General features: G+C 36.1%; 1 protein-coding gene across 3 annotated transcripts in view; it reads left to right on the forward strand.

Moving 5' to 3' along the window:
• The window catches only part of ADAMTS6 (ADAM metallopeptidase with thrombospondin type 1 motif 6), a 140,937-nt gene that overhangs the window by 94,721 nt on the left and 21,380 nt on the right, over positions 1 to 24,836 (forward strand). For all 3 annotated transcript variants that reach the window (XM_079330496.1, XM_079330497.1, XM_079330498.1), the window contains 8 exons: positions 1,376 to 1,521; positions 3,491 to 3,554; positions 10,312 to 10,414; positions 11,448 to 11,581; positions 13,264 to 13,387; positions 14,593 to 14,673; positions 15,951 to 16,114; positions 17,848 to 17,986. In XM_079330496.1, the coding sequence (XP_079186622.1) occupies positions 1,376 to 1,521; positions 3,491 to 3,554; positions 10,312 to 10,414; positions 11,448 to 11,581; positions 13,264 to 13,387; positions 14,593 to 14,673; positions 15,951 to 16,114; positions 17,848 to 17,986 (955 nt within the window). The remainder of the gene's footprint in view (positions 1 to 1,375; positions 1,522 to 3,490; positions 3,555 to 10,311; positions 10,415 to 11,447; positions 11,582 to 13,263; positions 13,388 to 14,592; positions 14,674 to 15,950; positions 16,115 to 17,847; positions 17,987 to 24,836) is intronic.

Consider the following 24,836-nt stretch of genomic DNA (forward strand, 5'->3'; position numbering starts at 1 on the left):
TAGCTCTCATAAATACTTTATTCTCCATCCTTATTGTGTCATTAAAGGCATTGCAAAGCACTGTGCTTTTTGGATCTATCTATACTAGCAAAAAAAGTGAGTTCACTCACTATATGGCATGAATTGTGTTACACAGACATTCAATACTAGTCTAGATTTAAGAGAAGCTCCCTATGAAGGTGCTATCCTCCAATAAAGTTCTGACTGAGTCTGTACATTTGAACTCCCAAGAAGAGGTAAAAAAAGCTCAGCTTTGCTGTACCTGTTACTCAAGTTAAGACTGAGTCTTCCAGTAGCACTTTACAGAAGGACAGGGATATATCTCTCTGTCCATCTCTTCTGTGCATGTCTCAGTGTGTCAAATTCATATGGCTGGTTTTGGACATAGAAGTTATCTGTATTTATTTTTGCAAAGGGCTAATAATATAGAAAGTCAAGGGAGTTTAAATGCAGCACTTGTTCAGTTTTTGGAAAGGAAATATGCAAATAAAGGTTATGATAGACCTGAGTTCATGCTCTGCTAAGCCTGTAATTGGTTGTCACCTTAGCCTGCAATAGTAGGAAAAGGTATCTAGTTAAGCTACTTCAAATTCTTAGTGATAAAATAGACACCAGAATATAACCAAAATATGGGTTTCAGAATTACTGAATGGTTTAGAAAAGGTGTCAGATTAACTAAATTATAAACTGGTTTTAATACTTAATAATTTGGGCAAATTGTCTGTCATTTTGTATTTCTGATTTAAGTAATAATATTGCAAGGTTTAAGTGTTTGCATGAGTGAAGTACACATTTGCATTCTGTCCCAAACAACTCGCCAGTCACTATTATAAAATGATTTTCTATACCATGTCTAATGTTTCTGCACTACTTTTATTATGACTGTAGTGTTAGTGAATGAAATACTGCAACAAATTCTTCCTTCATTGTCCATTCAATTTTCTTTTATAAAAATAAATACTTTCTTAAAAATACTGTCGGAATTTTTCATTTTCTGTAATGAAGCCTTTATATTGAATCTTTAGTGAAGGGTCTTTTACCAAACTGGGCTTGGAAATGAATCTTAGTGTTTAAAAGAATGTAAGCAACTTGTAGTCCCTTAATTGTGAAACATTAAGGAGGCTGATGAAATAAAAAATACTTCTGGTGTGTGTTAGGGTCCTATAATTCAGGACTGAGTGGAGACATTTAACAAATCACACACACCCTCACCAATGTCTAAACATGGCTAGAAAAAGTAAAATACTAGTCTTGTTATCTATACAGGGAATGCTAATGCCTATAATTGGTCATTGTCTGACCCTTATATTTTTCTGTCTTGATAACTCTGTCAGCCTCCAAGCTAATTTTGTGTTTCTTTTGTGAAATCTTTCAGTGGTGTTATCAGGGAGAGTGCGTACCTTTTGGCACTTGGCCCCAGAGCATAGATGGGGGCTGGGGTCCGTGGTCAATATGGGGAGAGTGCAGCAGGACCTGCGGGGGAGGCGTCTCCTCATCCATAAGACACTGTGACAGTCCAGCGTAAGTAGCTAAAGTAAGCTGGAGCCAACAAAAAAACACATTTGGAAATAATTCAAAACTGTGGTTTCACTTGTTATCTGTAAAAATGTTTTGCTAGTTTGCCAACATTTGTCTTCAAAATAGCAGACAGAAATGCTTAAACAGGAGTTCACTAGACATACTTTTAACATTTTAAATGTGTCTTATGTACTGTAAAGATAGCTGGATTTATATTTAACAGTAACCAGAATGGTTTTATTTATGTGACTTGTTGTTCATGAAAATATATTTAAGTGATGCCTTAGACAAGTTTCCTTCTTTCGGCATATTTCCTTTAATGCTTGATTCAGATGTAAACTAACAATTGCCAGTTACTTACTTAAAAACAATAAACTCCAAACTCAACACAGTATTTCCAAAGTTTTCAATATAACTCCTTACATAAAAACCATAAGTAGCAATATTATATTGCATACTACATATATATATATGTGCGTATATATATATATATATGCTGCTTTGCCCAACACTTCACTTGTGACTTCCTACTGACTCTTAAAACAATTCAGCATCTTTTTTCCCTGCCACTACTCTCTCCTGGTCTGTTTGTCTTCTGAAGAGGGGCTGACTTCTCCACTACAGCTTGATCTGTTGTATATATCTGTACTTGTCTTGCAATCTGTCTGTTTTCCAATGAGCACTGTTCCAGAGAGTTCTGTCAGGTAAGTGATCCTCTCTCTGTCACTATCTCTTCTTAAATGAGGAATGCTTATTTCTATCACTGTTCTTTGCTGAATGAATCACTGCTCTTTTCTGTTTTGGCTTTTACCTGTTCTGATTACCTCACCACAGCTACAGGTCTTCACAGGATAGATTTATTACTCCACTCTCTCTTGTCATTTCTCATAGTCACTATTTCTGTCACCACTATTGGTTTTTAAGACAACTTTTTCTGAAAGTCATTTGTGTTTTCTTTCATGAAAATTCATTCTATGTCTTTATCACTCCTTTTCTTGTCTTCAGCTCTCTGTTCACTTAGGTTATTTGTTTCTTATATTTGTATTTTCCAAGCCAGTGTGTCCACCAGCTTTCTATTGCACTTTGCAAGACAGATACCATAATGTCATATCACTGCTAATTAAGGTGGTCTATTTGTCCCCTATTATTAGCAATAACTACCTAATCTGGCTGATATCAGTACTTACTCAATGAGTTCAAAATCAGAAATTATCTATATGTATCAACAACATACTAATAAAACATTTCCTGGTTAAGTACTGTAATATGAGAAATAGTATTGATTTAATTTTTTTAGTTAATTTTTTGTTATGAAAGTCTCACAAAGTATTTTTTTCTTTCTGCTTTCAAGTTGCAAGCCAAAGAGCTGATGTCTGAATAATTTTCCATATAAGTCTAAGCTAGTTCATTATTTGACCTCTGTGGAAGATAGATACTGTTTTTGAACAGTTTGGGAATTTAACAGGCAATTATTTATGCTGATAGAAATCTGCTTACTGTGGAGTTTCCTCAGATTTAATATTGATTAATTCAAATCAGAGTAAAATTTCTGAACTAGAATATACAGTCTTTGCTGTATAAAACCAGTCTTTGTTGATTTTCAAGATGAGATGATTGAAAAAAAAAAAGTATCATATAAGTTGTTTACACATTACTCATTTTAATTTTTTAAAGCAAGCAAATAATTAAAATCAACATTGTTTTATTATGTTCAAAATACAATTAAACTGTACTGCTTGGAATTTATGCAAACTACATTAACATTATGAGAGATGATTTTTCAAGTACCCAGTAATATTTTGGGTGATGCAAGTCAAAGATACAATTCTTATAAAAATCTCATCTTAAAACTCCAGTGTATTTTATATATATTATCTCTTGGACTTGTATTAATATTAAGAATGCATTCATGTATTGCATGAAGTTGTGTTTGTTCTAGTACATACCCTAACACATAAACATGTTTTTCCAGACCTTCAGGTGGAGGCAAATACTGTCTTGGTGAAAGGAAACGTTACCGTTCCTGTAATACCGATGTAAGTAATTTTTGCTTCACTGTGCTCAACTTGACTGGTTTACGTTTTAGCAGCAATGGATGCATTTTTTCTCCAGTTCAGAAAGTGTATGGATTCTGTGTTAAATTGGTAAACAGTCCCAAAAGGCACATCTATATTGCAGACCCTGTGTGTTCTGGTGAATGTTAGGATCCTATCTCGATGTGGTGTCTAGCTAGTGCCTTTGCATTAAGGCCTGGAGCGAGTTCAACTTGAGCTTCCACAGTAAACGTGAACAAGGATCATCAGAACAAAAACCTGTCTAGCCCACTGTCTTATCTTACACTTATACCAGGTTTTTAAGAAATAAATTATAGACTTGACAGTCAAGGGATGATTTTCTTTTGGTTTACCTTGTGAGTTTCCAAAAGCTATGTGTCTAAAGATTGCTGGAACTCATGTCGTATCTGCACCACATCAACTGCCACAGGTTAAAATATCCTCCATGAGCCTACTTTAAAGCCCTCTTACAGTTTTCATACCTTTATAATGTTCAGTGCTTATGTATTGCAAAATCATCTTGCTTGCTCTGTGCATATGTAGTCAAAACTGCTGTTTTGCCACCAGGTATTTGCTAGTTACTTAATTACCAGAATGATCCTGCAGTTCCATTTTAGAGCTAAGCCCACTGGACAGGGACCTGAAGGGGTGGGATACAGTATAAATGTGTAAGGTCAAATTATGAACCTCAATTACAAACTCAACTAACTTAAAATTAAAACCAGGAAAAAATACACATCAATAAAGAATTTCAGTAATAATTTTCAAAGTCAAATTACAGGTCAGTAGCTTTTAAAAAAGCTTGATAAAAAGGCTTTCCTACCATTTTAGCTTTAAATTCATATTAATTTTCATCTTAAATCAAGGAAATTTGTAATGTTGAGAGGATCTATACCTAAAGATATTGTTTCATATCTTCATCTTTTGATTATTCAGGAAAATATAGCAGTTGATATAGTGATTCTTTGAAAAATTTTGCATTTATCATCATTATTAGTTATCATAATTTTTGTCCCTGCAAATTTCTCTCTGGAGGTTAATCTCATCTATAGGTAGTATTAAACATTTCTGAATTAAAAATTGCTTTCTTACTGTTGATTACAGTTGGCTTGTTCACACAGCCAAGAAGTGGCCACAGTGTAGTAATAAAAACTGAAGCTTAGATGCTGGTCCCATAAGAGCTGGAAAACTTTTCTAGTTGTCCAATCTTCCAAATCCAGTGCATCATTCTGGAACCTTGACTGTGGTTTTGTTTGTTTTTTTCTGTAGATGCCTATCTTTGCATTTGTCTGTCCTGGTACAATCTTTATTTGAATGGGTCTGTTTTATCAGATGATACTCTGCAATAAAATGAATTGTCTCTTTTCAGACACTTTTGTTCTTAGTTGTTTTTTTACTTCCCCTATTCTTTATTTATTTATTTCAGAGAGGAAGTTTTCAGAGTCAGAGGAGAAACATACAGAAGGTCTCTGAGGAGGCCATTCAGGCTATTCCCTGGCACAAAGACAAAATAATTCTCAATAAACCATTCTTAACTCATGGTTAGGCACCTGACCTGTTTTGAAATAGCTCCAATCCAGGAAATAACATTAGGATTTTTCAATACAGTCAGTACAATTTTCGTGAAATACAATGTATGTTTTTCAATCCTTTAAGATTCCTACTTACTTTTTCCTCAGTAGGATGATAACTGGGATAATTCCCTAGACTGGAACCTTTCTTGTGTTTGCAGATTACTATCAAGTCTGTTCTTAGTTTTCTTTACATCAGACCATCTCCATGTTGGCAACTATTGGGATTCCCAGTAAAGCATATCTTGAAGTATGGTGCACAAACTACTGCACTAGCTGAGGCCTGTCAGAGAGAACACTAATTTCAAACCTAGTTTGTCACCTTAGTGATGGGATTCTGTTCATTCATTTTAGTATTTTGTTAATTTTTCTTATGGTAGTGACAATGTCCATTTAGTCCAAGTTGATTCATTATGCCCAAAACTCTTTCTTAAAAGCACTGTTTAGGAGGTCGCTCATCAGCTGTGCTTTCACAGCTAATTGTTCATACTCAAGTGTAGTGATTTGTATCCATTCAAACCACTGCAACAATCTATTGAAATGTTTAAAAATTACAGCACTCTATTCTGAAATACTGGTTTCCTACCTATCCTCATATTTCAATCAGTAATTTTGACAAAGTATTGGAAGGGGAACTTGAGATTTCATTGTCTAGGCCTGAAAAACAACCAATTGCAAACTCAACCCAGGCAGTTTGGAAATGCCATTCTTACAGTTTATGATTTATTTTTCAGCATGTTTTTTTTTGTATGTCTTTCCAGTGTGTGAACATCTTGGTATTTACAGAAATCTAAATTTATAGTCTTAATGGTTTAGGATTCTACGTCACTAAGAATCAGAGACACTAGTAGGTTTTTTTTCAGGATTTATGTTAGTTCTTAGTGCTTGACAGTTTTAATGGAATGGTATGATGATTAATGTAAGTGTTAAGAGCATGCAAATCTGTTTTTGTTTTTATGAATAATGTACTGTTTGTACATTTTTCCTGTTGAAGTTTCTTTTGCAGTGCTGATATTCATTGCCCATCTGTAAATTTCAACATGTCCCTGCCTAAAGTGCCTACTGTTCATAACCTCATTTTGACTTCAATTTTCTTGCAGACATGAGTTAGTTCTTTTGTCTTTCTTTTTTTTTTTCCCATTTTAATCCTTTGGAAACAGTGCACACACTCCTACTAGACTAATTTCTCATCAAGCACTCCCAAAGCCATATATGACTTCTTAATTCTGAAGGCATCTGCTAATGGAAACATTGAGATCAGCAGAAAATAACATTAGCTAATAAGTTCTGGAAACATAAGGGTGGTAGAAAGAATACACTCATGAGAAAAAATTTTTCTACCACCAATCACATTATCTCTAACAAAAAAAAATGCATTTTTCCAACAAAATGTTTTTAATTTAAAAAAAATGCAAAATTCTAGTAGAATCATAAGAAACATGATTTCTCAATTATAATAACTAATTTATTTAAAATATTTATATGGACATGAATCTTAAATTGACATAACTCTAAAATTGTAAAAGTGTCCTTTTTAAAATATATGATGAACAACATGGTTTGTTACAAATTCTGGAAATATTTCATGTATATGTGTGTGTGTGTATACATACATACTTCTAAAAGTTTATTGTTTTACAATACTTTCTCTTAACATAATGTTGGGGTTTTTTTGGAGGGAGGATGTTCTTTCATTATGCCTACATTCAAAGATATTGTCTGTTGCTTTCATCATTTTAATATTTTCAAGCAATTTTTTTTTCTGAAATTAGCTCATGTGAGAAGCCACATTTTGTAATAGTATCTGGGTTTGAACTGTCACTCTCTGGCTTATTTCCCATTTTCTCTCAGAGGTTGTATAAACCTTTGTTAATAGGAAACAACAAATTCACTTGCTGCAATCTGCCTGACCCCAAACTCCAAGATGAGCAGGTGTTATGTCAGTATTGGTTCAACAATTTGTTTAGTTTTTAAAATCAAAACATCTTCTTCTCAGGACTTTCTTCAAATATGATTTTAAGTTCTCATATGCTTGCTGGATTCCTACCTCATGATTTGCAGTCTCATAAAAGAGACTACATTTGGAGACATAAGCAGTCTTTAGCTTGACAAGAGTTATCCATGAACTGTAATTGCATGAAAAAGAGAGAAATATCTTACCCAGTAAAGAAAAGAGTTATTGCACATTTACGTTAGGAAAAGAACACTTACACAAAGAGATAGTGCCAAAGAGATGACATTTTGTAAACGCATTTTGTGTCTCACCTTGTAGTAATCTTTTTGCCTTTCTATGCCTAGAATTTTTATAGGTTGGAAGGGACCTCAAGGAATATCTGGTCCAATATTTCTCTGCAAAAACATGGCTTGGACAAGATGGCCCATCACCCTTTTCACCCAAATCTTAAAAGTATCCACTGGTTGGGAAATTACCACTGTTCTAAGGAAATTATTCCAATGGCCAATATTTCTCATTGAAAAAAAGTTTCTCTTCTGTATTCCATCAGAATCTGCCTAGGAATTACTTGCACACATTACATCTACTCTGTGTGAGTCCTTGTAAAAGACAGAACCTCCATCTTTGTAGCCACCCTTCAAATGCTGCAACATGTGGCTAAGGCCTCCCCCAGGCCTTCCTTTCCCAAGGCTGAACAAACCCAGTTCCCTCAGCCATTCCTCACGTGCCAGGCTTCCCACCCCGTGCTTGCCTCTGTGCTCTCCTCCGGACCCTCTCCAGCCTGTCCACACCTGTGCTGTGCACCAGGGGCCAAAGCTGAGCACAGTATTTATTCCAGTGTGGCCTGACAAGCACTGTGTGGGCTGGGAAAGGGACTTCACCCCTGCTGGTGAAGCCCTTGTGGGAGCCACCCAGGATCTGCTCCCTTTCTGTGCTGAGGAGCACTCAGGTCACTCAGACGGAGCTGAGCCCACCAGGAGCGTCGCCCCTTCCCACAGAGCTGCTCCCAAGCTGGGCAGATCCCAGCCTGGGCTGCACTCCTGCACTGCTTTCCCAGCTGCAAAACTGTCCTCACTGAACTCCACAATGCTCTCATTGGCCCACTATTCCAGCTTATCCAGGTCTTTCTGCAGAGTGGCTCTACATTCCCAAGCGTCCACCTCCTCACACGGTTTGCTCCTATTGCAAAATTTCACCACACTTGGTCCCATCTTCTAGATCACTTTGGAAATTAAACAGCCCTGGGCCTGGTATCAGTTCCTGGGAATTCCCCTTGTGCCAGGCTGTCAGTTTGAAGAGAAGGGATTGGCCACTCCCCTGGGTCAGCCTGGAGCCCACCCTGCCATGGACCCCTTGTCCAGGCCACAACACAAACAGCTTCTCCAGGAGGAGGCTGTGGGAAGCAGTTCTGAGAGTCTTGGAGAAATCTGGCCAAGCAATGCTGACCACTCACCCAACAGCAGCTAAGCAGGTTACTGTGCTCTGGAAGGCAACTGGGTTTGTCAAACTCAGTTTTCAATGCATTTCTAGTGATCACAGCCTTTAGTTTTACCTCCTGTCAGATATTGGTGAGATACTAAAAAAAATATAGGAAAAACTTATTTACTCATCTTCATATTTTATTATTTTGTCCTAGTATAACTATTTAATAAAAGGGTTTCATTGTGGAGGTGATTTATTTAACTTGTAAGGAGATTCAGTGCAATTAAATACCAGTTGTGTAGATTAGGAGCTGAGCAAATGTGACTGAAGAAGTGTACTTCAAGCTCTAACTTTTAGCGATGTCAAGACTGATCCTTCCACTGCTTGGAGAATGTGATACAAAGAGGCAAATTTAATTTGTGTTGCAATTAAAAACACTCTAAAATTAATTATTTAAAAAATTTATGTAATTGTTTTGAACTCCTATTGTTATTATCTGAAGGATTATTGAATAAAAGTAGTTGCACTATTCTGTTCTTACCAGTTACTGCATTGTACATAAAAATGTATTTTAAATTAAAAGGAGATAACAAAGTAATGGAGAAAATTAAAAATACAAATACTTTCTAATGTCCACTGTTTTAATTTATACTGATTCAGAATAGCAGAAAAAAAATTAACAATCTTGAATCATATGGCAATAGGCTAGCTATCATGAGTTCTTGATTACTGTATGAGAATTATAATTGTTATGTTTACATTTGCATTGTGTGATAAATTTTTAGCATCTGTGTTAACAGATGCTAAAACTTGAACTTCCTTTCATTTGAATGCATTTCAGATTTCTAGGAAGTGCTAACTGGCTTAGGTACACAAGAAGACAAGTAAAATTCCATAAAATGGACTTTTCTCTTGCTCATAAAATAGTAATATTTATTAACACCTCTTATGTCTCTCAAAAAAATCCTTTTCTCTTTTACTGTAAACAGGATTTTAATCTGTGTTTTAAATACTTTGATGGAGATTGCAATTTCAGTAGGTACTTAAACACTGATAACAATGTTTAATGAGATGAGATTATATTCAAGATTACTCTGAATCTGCTGATGAAAAATGTTATAAACAGCAAAGAATTCTATTTCTCCTTTAATTCTTTCTAAGATTAATTTTGCTTATATCTACCCTCAATCCAAGTAAAAAAGTTACTTCATGGTTTTGTAGTTGTTAATGCAAAACAATGAAAAGTTAAATGAAAATTTTTATTTCTTGATGCATGAAGGCTGATAATCAGAGCCAGACATGCTACCTATTCTCTTTCTCAACCTTAAAAAATACTTTTGTCAAGGCTACAAGTAAGCAGGAGTGATATAGTTCTCTAGAAATGTTTTTTTTCACGATGTCTTAATAATGTGTCTCAGTACAGCTGCTTAGTACAGGATAATTGAACCTACAGCTCCAACCAAATTTTTTTTCCAGCTGTTTTTAATGTGTTTATAAGAAGGTAACTGATGGATTGATTATGACGCATAGTTTGACAGGATTCTGATTTTCCAGTTTTATGGAAACTGTTACGTAACACTTACCTTTCTTTAAATTACTTCTGCTATTTCATGCCAGCCTAAGATTGGAAATAGACACTTCAACTGTAAAGTAATAAAGCAAATTTCCGAGTCAGAGCCACAAGGCAAAATCTTCTAATCCCTTGTATGATTATGTTTGCAGTATAAGCATCTAAGCATTTCCTTTCATGTTTATATTTGCAATAAATTAACTGGTTTGTGTCATTTTTTAGCCGTGTCCTTCAGGGGCTCGTGATTTTAGAGAGAAGCAATGTGCGGATTTTGACAATATGCCTTTCCGGGGAAAGTATTATAACTGGAAACCCTACACTGGAGGTAAGGGTTAGCACTGCAAAACCATTATCACATTTGAAGATTTCAATATTATATTAATGTTTTACAGAGAGTAGTGTTTGTAAATATAATGTTTTGACTAAATTAGCATGAGCTAAGATTTTTCAGTTTGTACTTTCGTCAGTTGCTACAAGTGTTATTGAAGAGAAAAATGTCTTTATTCTAGTAGATTTTGTTTTGGTATGAAAGGGAGTCAGCATTGTTGTAGAGACTCCACTTTAAAAATATGGAGGCATTCCCCACCTTCACCTGTACAAGAAACTACACATTCCATAAGTGATCTGCAGGTGCCTCTCATGCTACAGTGATGAGTTTAGTCTTAAGTGTTCTCACAATGAGTTTGCCTTTCCTAAAGTAAGGAAGATATAAGGAAAATGAGAAAGAAGTAAAAGCATTTATAGGAGTCTCTAAAGACTACTTCAATAATTGCATTATTTTTAATATAATAATTTATTGATTTTTTCCTATTCTAAAGCTGGATGGTATAATTTGTGGTTTTTTATACTTTACTGACTTGAATGATTTACCAATGATTTTTAATTTTACAGCTAAATGGTTATACAAAGAGATTTTTGGATTAAAAGCTTAACAAAAGGTCATGATGACCCTGTGGTGTGATATGTAGTGTAATTCAATAGGACTGAATTCTCAACTGAAATTTTCTGATCTTGGTTTTCATATACTTCTATCACTACAATCTTTGCTATTCCTGCTTTTCAAAGAGTGCAGTGGTGCCATTGTTTTAGATTGTTCAGCAACCATTAGGATTGTATCAGCATAAAGGCATTATTATGGACCTAGCAAACCTTGTCATATCTTACTGTGTGAAATAATCTTTCTTGCAAAAGAGAAAAGTCAAGTACAGAAATTATTAAGAGGAAGTTAAATAAAGTATATTGTATATGTCAGGTATAAGATTGTAAATTGCAGGAGTTTATATATAATATTTTTAACTAAACCTTACTTTTTTACGGTTTTGTTATTTTTTTTCATTTCATTTGATTTTGTTGTCCAGGTGGGGTTAAACCATGTGCATTAAATTGCTTGGCTGAAGGGTATAATTTTTACACTGAACGTGCTCCTGCAGTAATAGATGGGACTCAGTGCAATGCTGATTCACTGGATATCTGTATCAATGGAGAATGCAAGGTACAAATGTTTTATAAGTACTTATTGATTACTTTGTTGTGTCTGCTGTCACCTGTATTTAGTTATAGTACTTGTATATTACATGAAAGGGAGTGTTAACAGGTCAGTATTTTTAATAAAAGTGTAAGATTGATACAAAAAGTTAGAAAAGAAAATAGACAAATAATTTGAATTTCAGTAACTTCTCACAGACGTTAGTAGAATTTGCCATTTTATCTTTCTTTCTTGCTTTATGGTTGCTGTTGAAGAGTTGATGGAAATGGCAACAGGAAATTAACAGGTTTCTTGCACTCTTCCAAGGCCTGTTCCATCATTTCAGTTAAAACATCACTATGCCTAAAAATACTAAATGTGAACATATTAATCTGTTTAACAAGTTCGTCCCATTGCAAAAAATCATTGTATTAATGCAATTGAAACAGAAAGTCATCACTATTGCCCTATAGTTCTAGGAAAAAATGTGTAATGATATAAGTATTATCCATTTACTAAAAATCTGATAATTTTGTAAGATTCCTATACAACTGCATTACAAAAATTTCAATAGAACTGAGGTTCTGTGCTGTATTTTTTGGTTATTAATATTCCACTGCTTCCTCAGGTTAGCAAAGCATTTAATTAAGTACTTAATACTAGTACTAGAACTAAGTGCTTAAAAAGTACTAGCGACTAAAAATTATTTGATTTCAACGAAATCAGGAACATAACTAAAGCTTAACTTAGTTCTGAAGTGCTTCGCTAAGTGGAGGGCTGAAGAGGTATGTTTATTGAATGACAGTGAGATCAAAAGTTTTTGCCATGTTTTAGTAAACTAATGGAAAGAATCTCAAGTTGAGAATGAACTGTGGAGAAAGTTGGGTGTCTGTCATTTTAGTGAATCAGTAAGTTGAAATGTAAATAGTTAAAATACTAATATTTAGTCAGTTATTGAAAGTATTTTAACTTTTCTTATGATGTGTTAGCTGTTTACAAGATGGCAAATAACAGTGCTAGACAGGAAACAAAGACTAGACAGTTATGTAGTTGCCTTCTTCTTTGTATGTGTCCTGGAAAAATACTGGCAAACTACAGTCTTTCTGTTACAACATACCTCTTTCATCCTATTTCTTTTCTTTTCCCAAAGTTTCTGTCTTTATTTTCTTTTTTTTTTTTTTTTCGTATAGTACAGCATGCAATTCAGCCTTTCATTATGTTTCACTCAGCATTTATTCTTACTGTGAAGTCATTTACACTCTGCATTCATACTTGTAAAAATTGCAAGTTTCCCCTGCAGCATATGAAATATGGTCTATGAAGCTGTAATGCCTTAAGAATAATACTTGTGTTGTCTAAATGTTTAAGGATCACAAAGTGAATGTTTACCTTAGAAAAGCAGTGTAACAACATCAGTAACCATTTATTGATAAGTATAAAAATTATATTATATGCAATACACTGTGAAATCCCTTCTGGGAAGTTAGAGTAGAAATGCAAGGTTCTTATTAATCAAGATTTGATAACAACCCAAAATGCGAATTCTCCTTTTTTATCTCCAGAAAAATGAAAACCCATTTAAAGTATTGGTTATTAACAACAGATAAAATGAGAACTAAATACCTCAAACTTGTCACTTCAAAGAAGCCTTAGAAATAATGGTGCATGGCCATCATCCTGTTAAAATATTTGTTCTTATCTGTTCTCAGCATGTAGGTTGTGATAATATTTTGGGGTCTGATGCTAAGGAAGATAGATGCCGTGTTTGTGGAGGAGATGGGAGTACATGTGAAGCCATTGAAGGTTTCTTCAATGATTCATTGCCCAGAGGAGGTATGTACATGTATGTCCATTCTGTTGCACAATGCTTTTAAGATGACTCTTTAGCAAATACCAATGTTGCCTTCATTCCCAGAATGGCATTGCTGCTGGTCATTCACTTGACTCTGCCTGCTAGGTTTTTTTGGGGGTGTTTTTTGTGTATTAGCTTGGATTTATCCCAAATAATTACTGAATGCTTAGATCTGTTGGTGAAGCTTTTTCCAGTATTTAGCTATGGTGGTATATTAAGAGTAATGTTGCATCTTATTTTATTGTATATGGTAGAAGCTGATAGTCATGCATGGATTTTAGAATAGCAAGAATACAGGAAAATGTCAGAAGTTCATCACTTCAAAAATTCAGGAAATATGTATAGGCTATATTTTAAAACTTAGCTAAAAAATGTTAATCTTGTAGTCTTAGTGCTACCAGATTTTGGACTCCATAATTCAGGAAAAGGAGTCATGCACTGCAGTAAATTCTGTCCAATGGGGTACCAGTAATATTACAGGGGTCAGGAACTTGACCTTCTGTGAGGAAAGGTTGAGACAAATGGCCTTGCTCAGCCTAGAGAATCCTCTGGTTTATAGGGATGTGGTATGAGCCCTCTAATACTGTGAGGAAGTCATGGAGAAAACAGAGCTCTACATTGGTGGGTACATGGTGGGACACAAGACAGTAGCTATAAACTGATAGAAGAAAGGTGCCTAACCAAATGGAAGAAAAACTGTTTCCTGAGGAGGACAGTCTAGCAGTGGATCAGATTTCCCAGACAGGTTGTACAGTTTTCATCTTTGGAGTTTTTCATGATCCAGCAGGATAAAGCTCAGAGTAATTCAATCTGATCTCTTAGATGTGCCTGCTTGTAGCAGGAAGTTGGACTAACTAAATGATTGACTGAAGCCCTCTAACACTTGAATTACCCTATGATCCTAATGACATTTAAAATATTAACTATTTAGGATACACTGTTGAAAATACTTTATTAGCGCTTAAAAAGGAATTCCTGAACACTTAAGTTCTTGCTATCAGTTAAAAATTTTTGTATGAAGTTCAATGGGTTTTCCATTGTATCAGATGAAAGAAAACATTCAAGTACATTGGAATCCCATATCTCATACTAATTTTTAGTTGTAAGTAATTCATTAATGATTAGTTTCATTACTTAAAATGCATGAAAGTAAAAAAAGCAAATACAATTGATCTTTTTATTACAGGATATATGGAAGTGATTCAAATTCCAAGAGGTTCTGTGCACATTGAAATAAGAGAAGTGGCAATGTCAAAAAACTACATTGGTAAGGGCATTCATTGTATAGCAGATAGCTATTAAAATGTCAGAGTTTATATTATATATATTTATATTAATATATATTTATATTGTGGTTTGAAGGTACAATTTCTGGTTTGGCCAAACCTTATAAACAGTAGAAGCAGCAGAAGGAATAGTTAGTTAGCTGTTAATACAGCTAACTTGTAATCAGACAGTTAGTATTTACTTATGATGTATTCTCTTCCACGGAGTTACTGAAATGCACCACACCTTTTCGATTCTTTTTCATCCTTTTTGATTCAGTGCAAAATCATGCCAACTTCACTATTGAGGTGTTAGACTTGAATTGAAGTGGATGAGGACACAATGCTCAATATGAGGAAATAAAATACTCGATAACAAGGAAATGAACTCAAGTAATCTCGTGTCCTGCTGTGAAAGTTTTTCCTTTAAAAACATGATGCATTTTAAATAAATAAATAAATAAATAAGTAGAACTTGATCATCTTCACCTTAAATCAAGAAGTCGATATTTAATTAACTAAATATTCACTTTAGGATACAATGTCAGTTTCATATTTAGGAACTTAATGTAATAGTATTAATAGAATATCAAATTCAAATCCCTGAATAACATGTTCTTGCCCATCCTAATGGTTGGTTAGCTATGAAAGTTTTGTTTTGCCTATAGTACTTCCATGTTTCAAGGCTGTAAATTAAGAAGGCTAAAATATCTTATCAGATTAAGTAGCTAATATTTTAGTTTGTAGTAGAAATATTTTGTACTTGTGTTTTAATAAGGTAAAAAAGTAGTAGTGGACATAGGCAACAAAACAATAGCTGGCTGGTACCATATGTCAAACACAATGTCCCTTCTCTCTTTTTCCTCCGCACATTGTCTGGGATCCCATGCCCCAGCTTCTTAATCTAAAGATGAGATTGATAAGTGATTATACATTTCAGATGTGTATGTATCTCATGTAGTTCGGAATATATTGCACATGGAGTCAGTTTTAAAGTTGAAGATATATTGCAAGTTGCATGAGGCATTCTGGTTGATTTCATGCAGCATCTTCTTGTTGAAGCCTGCAAAATAATCTACATGTTGAAGATTATTTCAGAAGCAAAATTGTTGATTCAGATGAGGGATGTTTTCACCAGGGCTAAAGACAAGACTTTATATTGCTTGAATAAACAGTGATTTACAGCTGAAGCTCACAACAGATTAGTGATTAATTTACAATGGCTTCTCCATTATAAATGCTGCTTCCAATTTTTAGGTGGCTTGTATTTTTTTTTAAGCTTTAAAATCTGAAGAGGATGACTACTATATTAATGGTGCCTGGACTATTGACTGGCCAAGAAAGTTTGATGTTGCTGGAACGGCTTTCCATTACAAGAGGCCAACAGATGAACCAGAGTCTTTGGAAGCACTAGGCCCTACTTCAGAAAACCTCATAGTCATGGTAAAGCCATAATAAATATATTTCTTACATGTGAAATATGTATTTGTGTTCTGAGAAAAGATAATGCCATGAATGAAATTAGGTTGAGTGTACAAACAGTATACAGCTTGTGTAGCTGGGACTTTGCATGAGTGTTATAACACGTTTCCTACATTTCAAAACTGACTGGCAAATATTGTGATGAAATGGGGATATAATCAGAAGAGCATCAGAAAATCTAACAGAAAATGAGCCATATCTCTGTAAATGTGGTTCACAGTAATGGTATCTAAAATTGTGAATGGGCCATGTATCATATCTCTGCATATTGCTGCACTTGACAGTCTCTGACAATTCTGTCGTTTAAAGTAGTTTTAAGCCTGGCCTGAGTGTGACATTTATATATAGCCTTACCACAAAATGAATATAATGATATTACCCATGTTCAAGGTTTTTACTGTGGCATGCATTGCTCTGAAAAGATTTTATAAAGTGTGAGAATGTAACAGAAGAGATGACCAGAATCCTGATGTCATCTCTGACAACAGGAAATAGTGAGCCTGATGTTCCACTACTATTTTGAAGAGGGATATAAGAATTTTTCCCAGTGTACTCTGTCAGATGCCAGATTTGCAGTTCAGTGATTGCTTGAACCAGATAGGATATTTTTTGTAGAAAATAATTATTGCATAATTGTATCCACATTTTAGGCAGCATTTTCAAACATTTGAATAACCTTTTTTTCTTCTGTAGCTGTGCATAAGCTAGACAGTCAACACAGAATAAGTTACACAATTATAGCACCTTCTTTCATTCAGTCTGTGTCACTGACTTTCTTTCTGAAAGTTCTCTGCTCTTTTGCCATGTGAAGGTAGGCAGATGTGCTTCTGCAAAATGTAAGGCAAAGTAGAAATGGATGAAAAGTAACTCTAAGGTGAGTCAGATTGCTGCATCGAACTTGATTTTGTGCTATTAGCAATGAAAAAAAAAAGGTTTATTAGTGAGTCAAAGGCTAGTGTTGGACAGGTAATATATAGAAGTGCAGTTCAACAGTGAAGATAGAATAAAACTCATGGTGATTGTTGTGCTTTTGTCTGTGTTGCTTGCAGTGGTGTGGCTGCAGCCAGAGTTTTGTTATTCTTTTTAAGAATAATCACACATGTGATTCCACCAAGCTTATACTGTTGGCTATTGCACTAGGGGAAAACAATGGCCTCAGCAGCAGCCTGGTGGTGTTACTAGTATTACTAGAAGTAATGTGGTCACTAGAAGTGCTAACAAGGGGAGAGATAGGTTCAAAACTATGTGGATTGTACTTCTTATAAATCTTCACTTAGAAATGCTGCATGTTTCTACAGTAATGTGCTTTTCTAGCTTTGACCTCCCATAATTATTCAGCTCTCAAGTTATTTTCCATGAAGACATTAATTTTATAAAAACTAGCAAAAATTGTAAAATTTATGAAACTAGCAAAATTATGAAATTTTGTCAGGAATAAGGAATTGACAGAAATAATGAAGTAGTGTTAAGGGAGAAAAAAATTAAAGCTTGCCTTGGACAATAATATTTTTCTTTGTATATGTTTTAAAAGTTAGTACAGATTTTTTGGGGGAATATCTAAAAAGAGCTACCATGACTTCCTTTATTACTTTCTTCCCATTCAAGAGAACATAACTCATGCCTAGAAGAAATGTCACTGTGTTTACCCTCTGCTTGCCTGCTTTAATGGTATAACCAGTTGTTTTCAACTACAGATTCTGCTGCAGGAACAGAATTTGGGGATAAAATATAAATTCAATGTTCCGATCTCTCGCACTGGCAGTGGAGACAATGAGGTTGGCTTTGCATGGAATCATCTGCCTTGGTCAGAATGTTCTGCCACTTGTGCAGGAGGTAAGACTCCAGTCAAGATACAGGGTAAACTGATTTGCAAGATGCACTTCACTGTATAATTATCTAGGTGACTAATTGAAAACGTTTCTTTCAGGTATGCCTCAGATCTTAATGAATATTTATTTTAGTCACAGTGGATTTTGTTGTTTTCAAGTACCTTTAATATGTTCAGACTTTTTTGTTAACTACAGTGTATCTTGGCACAGTGTCTCTCTCCTGATACTTCTGAGACTCTCTTGAAGCTGGTATGTTTGTTTTTCCTGGAAACGTTGTTGAAAAAGGATAGCAGAAAGTTTAAGTAAAGAGATTAAAAGTAAGAAGGCAAAATAAGCATCTGTAAATAAAGCGATGGAGATGTGTCTTTGTGTGTTTGTAAGTGTGCTTCACTCAATCCTAGTTAGCCCTCCTATCCTCCAGCCACCAAAGCTTAGGATGCACAATGGCAGCTTCTCTGTAGAAGACGAAAAAAATTGGATTTTACTTGCCAGCCCGTAGCAGTATCCGAGAATTGTTGCCCTTGGGCAGCAGTGGGGGATTTGTAGGTTGTCCCATGCGGTTCATCATGGGTGGCTTTTGCCGACAACTTACTATATTCCTAATCCTCCCTCTAGTGGTCACCAATGCAATTCTTTACCTCTGGCTGGGAGAGCAGGACAGTTGGCTTCCTTCAAAGCCAACACCATTGCTGCTGCAAGAATTGGTGAGTAGAAGTGCTGTGTGAACAGTATCTTTCTTCTCTCTGGAGACAGAATGAATCATCTTCCCAACACACCTCTGTTCCAGAAGATATGGGAGAGTGTTTTAAATACATCTCAGATTTTCAATTTATATGGCACTGTGGACAGCTCTTATCAAGAAGAAGACACCGTATTTTTTAAAAGAACCTTTGGACTTGTTGCTTTTTTTTTTTTTTCCTGTCTATGGGAGGTATTCATCATGACTCACCTTTCTCCTGGAAGCTGCTGTGGCTGTTACTAGTTGTATGCAGTTTAAATACAGCCTAGCCATTCATAATACACAAAGAATAGCATAAATTATTTTCTGTGCCACTAGATAAAGTCTTGAAACAAAACAGAGAACGATGCCAACTTTCTCCAACATTTTTATTATTTGTTTGTTGGATAATTCTGGTGACAGATTGATTTTTAAGTACAGTTTTAATAATGGTAAGTGTGGCAGCAAGAAAAACATTTTAAAGGAGAAGTATAAAGAAGTGCCTAGCTCATGAAGAAAGTAAGCTCCAATTATCAGAACCTTAAACGCATTTTGAGATCCTAATTGTTTTGATGGCAATGAACTAATGATCTTTCTGAAGTCCTAGGAAAAACTCCCATTGATTTAGGTAAAGACAAGATTTTAGCCATGGATACTCTGTCCTGAAGGTCATTCCCATTTCACACATTTGAAAAAATACAGCGGAAAAAATAATTGGGTCTGAAGAGTAGGCACTTTTTGAGATTAAAAAATTTGGATGTAATAATTAGATTTCAAGGGATGATTTGTGAATCCCTAGAATTGGCACATATTTATTAATTTAAACTCAAAAGAGGTGGAGGAGAGATTTTCTTTGGTAGCTTATGGTGGCCAAACCAGGTATTTTCTCTCCTCTCCTTCAGCTTAATAAAAGGATATATTGTCATCACTTATTTTCACTGAGCACTGTACTCCTAAACATATACTTCATTGAAGGTATAATCTATGTTAAAACACATACCTGCTTTCTCCATGGGAGACCCTGCTTTTTTTCCTCAGTTTATGAAAACCTATTACTGTTTGTCAAAAGAAGACACAATTCAAAAGAGGAGCTGTGTCAGGAAAAAAGAAAAGGGAGACAAAGTTAAAGAGACAGAGACTTTAACTGGAAAATTTAGCTAATATAAACATTCTATTAAATAGAGAGTAATTTACCAGGGACCATTTTAACAGGCTAGCTTGTGTCCACTCAACACTGCTTAAGTCTAGTTCTTTCCAAATCAGTTTATCTGTATCTGCATTGCTTAATGATTAATCACCAAAGTGAACTTGAGCATATGTGTTGAGTGTCATGAAGCAGAGAATAAAGACATTGTAGTAGTGCAAAGTTTAAATAGTTTTGGAGTAGTGTATATGGCAGAAGTGTCTGATTTTTTTTGTGCTGTTCCTTCTTCATGGTGTTTTGAGAGCAATTTACTGCATTTAGCTCTTCCTAGACCTTCTAGTATGCCTTATATTTGAGAAGGGTGACTAGGGCAGTCAGGAATCAAGGAACAAGCTAAGAGCAAGCTGGGAGAAACCTACAGTATTTGACTGAATATTTACATGCTGTCTTTTCCACTGGATTTTTGTATTATGTTCATCTCTGCTGTGCTGAGAAGTCACATCAGAACAATAAAAACACTTTAACTTTTCAAAGAGAACCTCTCTTCTAGGGTCTTGACTTCAAAGAATAGGAAAAGCACAGTAAGTGGAATCAGAGGAAGAAGAAGAAAAATTTCCTGTTTATGACAGTTCAATACAGTGCCAAAGCTCTGGATTCCATTCCTGCCACTTCTGTGTCCTTCTCATGGTATTGAGCACCTCAAAGCATACATTACACTCCTACTTGCTAACTATGAGTTCATTGTTGTATGTGCAGCCCTCTGGAATTTCTGACCTTAGAAGCATTCAAGGAAATTTCATCATCTCATTTGAAAACTCATCCAGGCACCTGAAATCAATGGGGTCTTCACAGTAGACATTATACATCCCCCTGTATTCTCAACAGAATGATTGGGAGGCAAGATAGAGTTCATGAAAGAAACGTGTTTAGATTGTCTTTAAAAGGCAGAAGAAAATCTTTTAAGAGAGGCAGCCTTGGGTGTAGTGATTATGAGATTGTAGAGTTCTGTATTGAAGAGGTAGTGGGATGGCAAGAAAGATTATAACCATGGACTTTAGGAGAGCTAACTTTAACTTCATTAGCAATCTTTTTTGAAGAATCCCATGAGAACACGCTCTGCAGGGAAGAGGGATCCAGAAGGGTGGGTCGATATTCAAGGATCATGTACTCCAGGCTCAGGAATGATGCATCACAATGAGAAAGAAATTGGGCCAATGGGGCAAGAGACCTCTGTGGATGGATGTATGACGGCTACTGTCATTACCTGTCAAATATAAGCAGGAAATACACAGGAGATGGAAGCAAGGTTAAGCCACCTGGAGTAAATATATATAGACAGGTGGTTAGGGTAAATGCAAATGAAATTATGGAGGCCAGTGCCTAGCTACACTTAAACTTGACTAAGGATGATTGTCAAGCATAATAAAAAGGGTCTTTTCAAATACATCAATAACAAAAGGGAAAAAAAAAAGATAACATGGGCTCATTATTAAATGGAGATGGTAGGAGAGGAAGATGAAAGGGCAAAGTTACCGTTACTGAATGTCTTTCTGTCAGTCTTCACTAACAAGACTGGGCCTCAGGGATCCCTGACTGAGGAGACCAGGGTGAAGGAATGTTGGAATGAAGATATTTCCTTAGTGAAGGAGGATTTGGTCTGAAACAACTGGACAGACCTACTCAAGTCCATAGGCCCTGATGGATGGATTTGCTAGTGCTGAGAGAGTTTCTGCACACCATAACAAAACTGCTCATGATCACCTTGAAGAGGTCACGAAGATCAGGAGAAATGCTGAGGAGTGCAAGAAAGGAAATGTCACCCCAGTTTTCAAAATGGGAGAGAAAAAGGACCCAGGGAACTGTGGGCCAGTCAGATTCGTCTTGATCCCTGGGAAGGTGATGGAACACCATCTTTGAGGCCATCTCTGTCCCTAGGGAAGACAAGAAGGTGATCAGGAATAGTCAACATGGGTTCACTGAAGTAGGTGTTTGACTTCTACGATGAAAGAGCTACCTGGATGGATGACAGCACAGCAGCAGGTACTGTCTGCCTCAGCTTCAGCATGGCTTTCAATACTGTTGCACAACATTCTCACAGGCAAACTCAGGAGGTGTGGACTGGATAAACAGCCAGTGAGGCGGATGGCAGATCCCAGAGGGTCCTAACAGGTGGCAGAGGGTCTTGTTAGAGGCCTGGCACAGGTAGTGTCAGTGGTGTCACCCAAGGTTCAATACTGGGCCCATTTTTATTTAACTTATTCATCAATGACTTGAAAGACAGATGCCTGCTTACCACATTCACTGAGGACACAGAGCTGGGAGCAGTGGCCATTACTGGCCATTACCAGAGTGCTTCAGAAGGATGTTGACAGGATGGAAAGACAGACAAAGAAGAATGATCTCAATGAAATGCAGAGTCCTGCACCTGGGAAGGAACAACCCAAGGCACCAGCACAGCCTGGGGCTGATCTGCTGGGGAGCAGCTCTGCAGAGAAGGGCCTGGGGCTCCTGCTGGACAACAAGCTGCCCCTGAGTCAGCAGCATGTCCTGGTGGCCAAGAAATCCAATGGGATACTGGGGGACATTGGCAGGAGCATTGCCAGCAGGTCATGGAAGCTGATCCAGCCCCTGCATTCAGCCCTGGTGAGGCCTCACCTGGAGTGCTGTGTCCAGTTCTGGGCTCCTCAGGACAACATCTCCTGAAGGATGCTGCCAAAAGGGTGGATAAAGGCTCTTCTCAGTGCTGCCAACCAGTGGAACAAGAGACAATGGAACAGAAGGCATAAACTGATGCTAGGAAGTTCTACCTGGCATAAGAAGAAATTCTTTACTGTGCAGGTGACCATGCACTGGAACAGATTGCCCAGAGAGGCTGTGGAGTCTCCCTCTCTGCAGATACTCAAGAACTGCCTGGACACAATCCTGTGCCGTGTGCTCCAGGATGACCCTGCTTGACCAGGGAATTTGGGCCAGATGAGCCACTGTGATCCCTTCCAACCTGGCCCATTCTATGAGAGATTGTAAACTGTGTTTTTCATAGTGTCACATGTTAAAGGGGAGAAGTACACATAGTTTTTCTTACCACAATGCTCTCTGTACAGGGAATCAAGAAGAAACCAAATCTCCAAAGTCTGAAATCTATTCTGATAGTTTCAATTATTTTTTTCTAAAAAGAGGTTCTTCAGATTTACCATATAGTTAAAGAGTCTTGTTTGATAACAGACAGCTCTTATTTATCTAGAAATCTGTCTAGATTTGAAAGACAGATGTCTGCTAAGAAAGGCAGGAGCCTCTCTTTGAAATGGAGAATGTAAACCCCCTCCCTCCAAATTATTATGATTTTGAAATTAAGGGGCTTTCAGGGAAAGATAGGAATAACAGTTCTTTACTAGGAAAATTAAAATAGAAATACAGTATTACAAAGAACAATCCCAGCCCTGATAGAGTCAGAATACAGCCTGACACCCTGTCAGTCAGGGTGTTGGTAGCAGTGCCATTAAATGGTGGCTACAGTCCTCCTGCAGTTACAGATGTGGTTCAGCTAGAGCAGTGCTCCTGTAGAAGGTGAAGTTTTACTCTGAAGGTCCAGAGATGATGTGGAAAGGTCTGGTGTTCCTCTGGAATCCAGTGGAAAAAGGCTGCTTTGATGTTTCAAATCTCAGTTTTTAACTAGGTAGGAAAAGCTTGGCTCCTCCCCCTGGCTGGAGCATCTTCAATGGGATGATGTAATTTTGTCATACAGTGGGACTTAATGGCCCATTAGCAGATGATATTGGATTATGGAAAAGATAAAGATGACTGCCCCACCTGGTTTTAACAGATGGCCCATTAGCAGATAATGTCTCCCCCAGAGATAAGGATCACTGCCCCACCTGGTTTCAGCAGATGGTGATAGAATACATACTTTTGGTCATATCCTGTATTGCAATCTAAGACAGATTCCTATGCTCATATGTAGGACGAGAATATAATTTCATTGATTTTAAATATCAGTATTTTTTTTAGGCTTGAGGATCCAGAATTACAGCTCTTTTTTTTTTGTGTACTAGAACCTATATATTCTGTATTGAAAAATTTTCCTTTACAATGCAATAATATCTGAACTAGTTTTTTTTTTTTTTTTTTTCTGGGAATATTATGTAAAGCTGATCTACATGTATTCTTCACATTAATTCCCTTTTTTCCTGAAAGTGCACTAATAACTCTTGTATTCTGAGGCAAGGGTTTTCAGAATAGAAGTTTGTTATTGCCTCATATACGTAGGTCTTTATAGCTAGTGGCAAACTTGGACAAGATTATATGAAAGCAATGCCAGAGAATACTGGAATGTACAGTGCTAAGTTATCTACAGAGAGAAGAAGAGGGAAAGAAGAGAATACAGGAAAATCAGAAAAAAGTTAATGTCTACAACAGAAAATTTTCTTTAAGGGCCTGAATATTATTTAATGAGAAACACAAAATGAAAGATATGTAGAAATAGAAACTGAAACAATACAATGAATTCTGGAAAGTGGAAGGGCAGTTATTCACTTGTACATCACAGAACTATAGTTTATTAACTCTTGGCCATGTCATTCCTGATGCCTTGTAACTTTCCAAGAGCAAGGCAGTGAACTTCTTGTGGTATTGTTTAAAAAAAATCTAACAAAGCAAAGAAATAATTCCTCTTTTTTTAAAAAAAATATATTTATACATTTAAAAGTAACAACTACCTACTCCATTTTAATTTCTTTCATGCTTTGAATTTCTTTCATGTTTATGGCAAAAAATGACAGCATTTATTATCTGGAATTTGCCAGTATTCCTAAGAATTGGTTAGGATTTAATTCATTCCACTCAGATGGAATTCACCTCTAGATCGATTAAATGTCTTAGATATTCATTGGTGTTTTTATAAAATATAGTCAGTATACTATTACTGTCATAGATAAACTGATTGCTGTTTGGCTTTCTTTGCTGCTCATAATCACCTAGAGTGATGCCTACTATGTT

Source organism: Erithacus rubecula (assembly GCF_903797595.1).
Source record: "Erithacus rubecula genome assembly, chromosome: Z".
NCBI lineage: Eukaryota > Metazoa > Chordata > Aves > Passeriformes > Muscicapidae > Erithacus > Erithacus rubecula.